General features: G+C 36.4%; 1 protein-coding gene across 1 annotated transcript; it reads right to left on the reverse strand.

The window, feature by feature from the left end:
* Positions 1 to 4,261: 4,261 nt before the first annotated feature.
* On the reverse strand, positions 4,262 to 5,128 carry LOC138868080 (uncharacterized). Its single transcript, XM_070152765.1, has one exon. The coding sequence runs from the start codon at positions 5,126 to 5,128 to the stop codon at positions 4,487 to 4,489; it is 642 nt and encodes a 213-aa protein (XP_070008866.1). The 3' UTR covers positions 4,262 to 4,486.
* Between the last annotated feature and the right edge of the window lie 703 nt (positions 5,129 to 5,831).

Here is a 5,831-nt window from a genome sequence, read left to right on the forward strand (position 1 = left end):
ATAAACAGTTGAAAAATATGTTATATGAATCGAATTATCATGATCCTCACTTAGAAGATAATTCAAGTCGAATGCCAGAAGCATTTGCTGATCCAAAATTAAATATCATATTTCAGCTGCAAATGCTCCTATTAAAATTAAAGTCCCTGAAGGATAGAGTTTACTGTACGCATGAAGCGTGGTAGACCAATCGGTTCCAAAGGTAACAATCCTTGAAAAATAGTAGGAGCTAATGATCAAAATGATCATAATGAGGAGGAAATAAGCTCTAGAAGAGCCCACGACATAACATTTCATAAAACTCCCGAAAAAGTTCAGGTACCTGAAAATAAAGAAAGTGATGAGATCTCCACAAGTTATGTCGCTTCGGAACTGACACAAAATGATCGTCGACGATATATTTAATACAATATAGTGCACAATATTGTAAAAGATTGTGAGGATCGGACTAGCAGTCCAGACACTTGAAGATGTCATACCATTTAGATACAAGTCTTAACCTATATGACTTATTTGGCTAAATCTATATGAAGATCCTTGAAGGATTGAAAATGCCCGAAGCATATAATTCAAAGTCTTGAGAAATGTACTCGATCAAATTATAAAGATCTTTGTACGGTTTAAAGCAATCTGTGCGCGTGTGGTATAATCGCCTCAGTAAATATTTGCTGAAAGAAAGTTACATAAATTATGTTATTTGTCCATGTATTTTTATAAAGAAAATGTCATCAAAATTTGTTACACTTGTTGTTTATGTTGGTGACATAAATCTTATTGGAACTCCGGAAGAGCTCCAAGAGGGTCTTAAAAATACTTTTACATGGACAAAGTGTACCCATTAAGTACACCAATGAATATTCAATCACTTGAAGTGAATAAGGATCCGTTCCAACCTCTAGAAGAGGATGAGGAGCTCCTTGGTCCTGAAATACTCTATCTCGGTGTAGATGGTGCACTTATTTATCTTGCTAATGCTAACAAAAGTGGTGCAGATCGTATTGGTAATGCAGATGCAGGTTATTTATCCGATACCCATAAAGCTCGATTTCAAACCGGCAAGCAGAGAGTGCATATGATTGAGATCAGTGATTTATTCGAGAAACATGTGGGTTGGAATGTGATAAAGGACCCACAATATTATACGGAGACAATGTTTCATGCATAGCACTATTAAAGGGAGGATTTATAAAAGGAGATAGAACGAAGAACATTTCACCAGAATTATTCTACATACATGATCTTCAGGAAAATTGTGACATTGATGTGCATCAAATTAGTTCAAGTGACAATCCAACAGATTGTCTTTACCAACATCAATTTTTGAGAATATGGTATACAAGATTGGAATGCGGAGACACAAATATTTGAAATAAGGTTTTCTTCAGGGGGAATAAAATGCGCGTTGTACTCTTTTTCCCTTACTAAGGTTTTTCCCACATGGTTTTCCTTATAAGGTTTTTAATGAGGCAGCCAGCAATGCGTATTACTAAATATGTGTACTCTTTTTCCTTCACTAGGATTTTTTCCCACGTGGTTTTTCCTAGTAAGGTTTTAATGAGGCACATTATCTTTTAATGAACATCCAAGGGGGAGTGTTATAAATATATTATATTATGGATGTTCATTTAGTACTCCGTTGTAAATAAGCTTCCTGAAGAAGCTTATCCATATGGGACTCCACCGTAAATATGTTTATCTATTTAAGTACTCTATTGGAAATAAGCTTCCTGAAGAAGCTTATCACTTCGATACCCGGTTATGGATAAACATTACCCCCGGTAGAAGATTATCCATACCGGGTATAATAAGCTTATCCTTTCAGTACCCAGTTACGGATAAACATTATCCCCGGTAGAAGATTATCCATACCGGGTATAATAAGCTTATCCTTTCAGTACCCAATTATGGATAAACATTACCCCCGGTAGAAGATTATCCATACCGGGTATAATAAGCTTATCCTTTCAGTACCCAATTATGGATAAACATTACCCCCGGTAGAAGATTATCCATACCGGGTATAATAAGCTTATCCTTTCAGTACTCCGTTATGGATAAACATTGCTCTCAGTAGAAGATTATCCATATCTGGTATAGTAGCAGCTTACATAGAAGCTTCCTTTCTTTTATAAATAGAAGAGATTTCAGTTCATTATGTACATCAGTTTGAATTCGGATAATATATCAGTTTCTCTTTATACTTGTCTTTACTTTACGTCTTTATTTTATAACAAGACAATGTTTTATTTGGAACTAATTGACGTGACTAAATCGAATTCATATCAAATTAAATTTTTTACTATTCAGAGCTCGAACTAAAGGCATCTTGTCGGTGGATATATAAAGCCATCAAGGGAATCAATCCTCCGATCCAATACCCTCTTGGTGGTCGAGATTTAAAATTTATTCTTCTTCTATTATGACGATAAGATTTTTGGAATAATAAATACCTGAAATGTGATTTCATTGAAGCGTTCTAAACATGCTCCTTTGAAATGTCCAATTATAACGGCGTATTGGACAATGTAAACAAGTACTTTGACATTTTATTTGTCAAACTTGTGAGAAAAATGCTTTCAAGAATCAAGTTAATGCGCCGTATTTTGTTTACTATGTCTCTCCAATTTCATATCTTATTAGTAGCGCAAGATTTACACAAGTGTTCAAATTTTATTTACCGCATTATCTTAGTTTTACTTAGATGTAGAAAGTGTAATTTTGTCAGTGTCCAAGTGTTGATTATTCGGCCTTAAAATGCTCCACTATAATAGCTAGAAAAAAATAGACAAATGCTTAAAACATAGAGAAATAGGAATTTTCGTGTTACAAAGAGTGGTACTGTTAAAATTGGAAATATGTAACGCCCCCTATCTATTCATGGTTACTATTTACTGGAGTAATACACCGGTTTTTAACATATGATCTAATCTGTAACAAATTTACTGCTATCAAATTGTGTCTAATGTAAGATAAATTTTTATTTAGAGATAAATTAATGTACAATGAAGAGATGAGATTGTTTCACGACCAAACTATGCACAATATTATGTTTAGCTTCTCATATTATGTTTAGCTTCTCAGAAAGATCGAATTAATTAGTCGTGCAAAAATGCACAGCAAAAGGCTAGTTCAAGTTTACTACTCCCTTCGTTTAAAAAAGAAGTTCAATTTTTAAGAAATAACTTTTTAAATTTACAAAAACACTTTAAATTTTTTATTTCACCCTAAAATATATACATTCATTGTGAAACGGATATTTCAACTAGGGTAGCTCAACAAGATCTTACTGAACCTTTGTATGAAAGGGGGTATCAATTTCTGTGCAGAGTGTAGACTATAAAAGCAAAAAAATTTGCAAACATCTTGTGCAACCTTTTTGTGTAAATTTTCATAATCTTCTGATTCTTCTAAAACTTTTCCACCTCACGCTCAATCATTTCTTTTTCTGGCCGCTCAATCATTTTCCCTTTCCCATTTATTATTCCTCACACCAGTTTTAGAAAAGTGCATTGTAATAACCAGTTGTGTCCAATATGGGCCACACACTCCAATGCATAGCCAGCCTGTCTCCCATCTTCTAGTGTTTGCTTTCATAAAACTTCGTATTCCCCAACTTAATTTCTAGTATAATATTCTATTCCTTTAATTACTTTTATAATTTTCGTATTTATCTTAAGATCTTTTTATTGTCCATTTGAAAAATAGTCCATTTCAAGATCCTAAAATGTCCAGCAAACACCGTCCCTCGCTCCGAAAACAACGTAAAGGAAATAGTGCACCTTTAATGGAAGGTATAAATAAACACCAAGTCCAAGTCCATAATCAAACTTCAACTCCACGACTTGAATCAATCAAGCCAAACCTGCCAAATAACCAAAAGAGAAAAAAGAATTAATATATCCAACTAACAGATTAAGAATAAATAAATAAATAAATAAAATAAATACAAATAACCAAATACAAATAAAATAAGAAGTAAAAGGTATACCTCGGAAGAAACACAACGCAAAGATGACGACGAACGCAATTCACGGCAAACGGACGGTAAACGGCAAGCATAACGGCACGGTGAACGGCAAGCACGACGGGATAAACAAAAGCTGCGAACGTAGACAAAACCAAACGAGTCACGCAACTCTCCATTACACAACAATTCGTACACAAATTGCTCAAAATACATCAAATTCATTTTTAACTCATTTTAATCAATAGTTCGTTTGTTAGTTAGTGTTTTGTTTAAATGGATGTCGAAAAAAAGAAGTCCAAAAAGTCCTTTGATTGCAATCAGTTGCTGCAAATCATATGTACAAGGGAGAATTTTTGTTGTTTTTTCAACTTCGCCGGAGTATCAAAACTTCCAGGGCCTTCGATTCGCCGGAGTACTATAAAAACCGCAGCCGGGATCTGACGCCATCGCCGGAAACTCTCAACTGAATAGCTTCAAATACCTATATAAAAAAATCAAACCTGTAACCTAAACACAACATCACAGATCCTCAGCTTTGGACATCCTGGAAAGCCGGCTGGGACGAGGTTGGAAATCGGCTCTACGCCTCTGATGATGCGACGAAGGCCGTATAAGAGCTGCTAAAGCACGCTTCACTAGATCTCCTTCAACAGTACCAATACGAACCAGCGAGTTCGTCATCGCCGATCGCCGAGCATTCAATCGGCTAGGCGAATACATCGACGGAGCAGTATTCATATTCTTGTGCAAACTACACCGGAACGAGCCAGGATGCGTTGTAGGAGAGCACATACACGTCCTTTTTGGAAGTTTTGTCAGCGGATTATTGTTCTGCTTTCGAACTACTTGATCTCGGGAAGAAACCGCCATCGAACGATGAGGAGATATAGATCTGTCGATCGAAAATTTAACAGAAGGCGTAGGAGCCAGTGGAGCAAAACCGTGAAGGTTCACGCGCGTCGGAGACGCCGATCGATGGAAAATACCTGTGGAACTAGACGAGCAAAAGCTAGAACTCGTCGAAGAAGCAAATGACGAAAACGATGACGTATCAGTCACTGTCGTTGAGTTGCAGAACCGGCCAGTCGGTGAGATAGACCTCTGGAAGGCCGATCTAATCGGCAAAACCGGTCCGCTTGATCTTCTAGAAGATGTCGCCATTGAAGACAGTAAGATTTTTTTTGACTATAATTTTTTGGAAGAAGAAAAAGAGAAAAAGGAAGCTGGTAAAAGAAATCTATAATAAACAAATTTTGTTTCTATAGATTTCTTCTAAAGGGCCCTTAGGCTCTTCAGTTTGGCAAACCTAGCGTGTCTCAAAGCCTAAATTTATAGCAAGGAGAAGGAGAAGGGTATCCGTGTAAATAATATAAAGTATAAGCATGTAGTTAGCAAATTCTTTGCCGATCTACCTAAGCTAACCATGGTGATGATTTAACCTGAGTAGGGTTTGTTTAAAGGATTCCGATCCAACGGCTGGTTAATGCGACAGTATTATGAGCCGTTTCATTGCAACTGCTAATTTGAGAGGATAAAATATGGGTGTCTAACGGGCCAGGTCAGCCCGTTTCCGGACCGGTCCAAACCGGTTAAAATCGAAATCGGTCCGGACCGGTACAAGAGGACCGGGTGGGGCTGGATTAAAGGGGTTAGGGATTTGGTCCGTTCACATTTTGTCAACCGGTTAACTGGATCGGTCAACGTAAATTACTGTTGAACCGGTTAACCGGCCCGGCTCGGTTTAAAAACTATATTTCATTTTTATTTTATTTATTTTTTAAGGTTTTAGAGTCTAAGGCAATGCAAAACCTTTGAATTTATTCTTTTTTCGTTAATTTACTTGTTGTTAAAATGTAAACCTTTC

Source organism: Nicotiana sylvestris, chromosome 8 (assembly GCF_000393655.2).
Source record: "Nicotiana sylvestris chromosome 8, ASM39365v2, whole genome shotgun sequence".
NCBI lineage: Eukaryota > Viridiplantae > Streptophyta > Magnoliopsida > Solanales > Solanaceae > Nicotiana > Nicotiana sylvestris.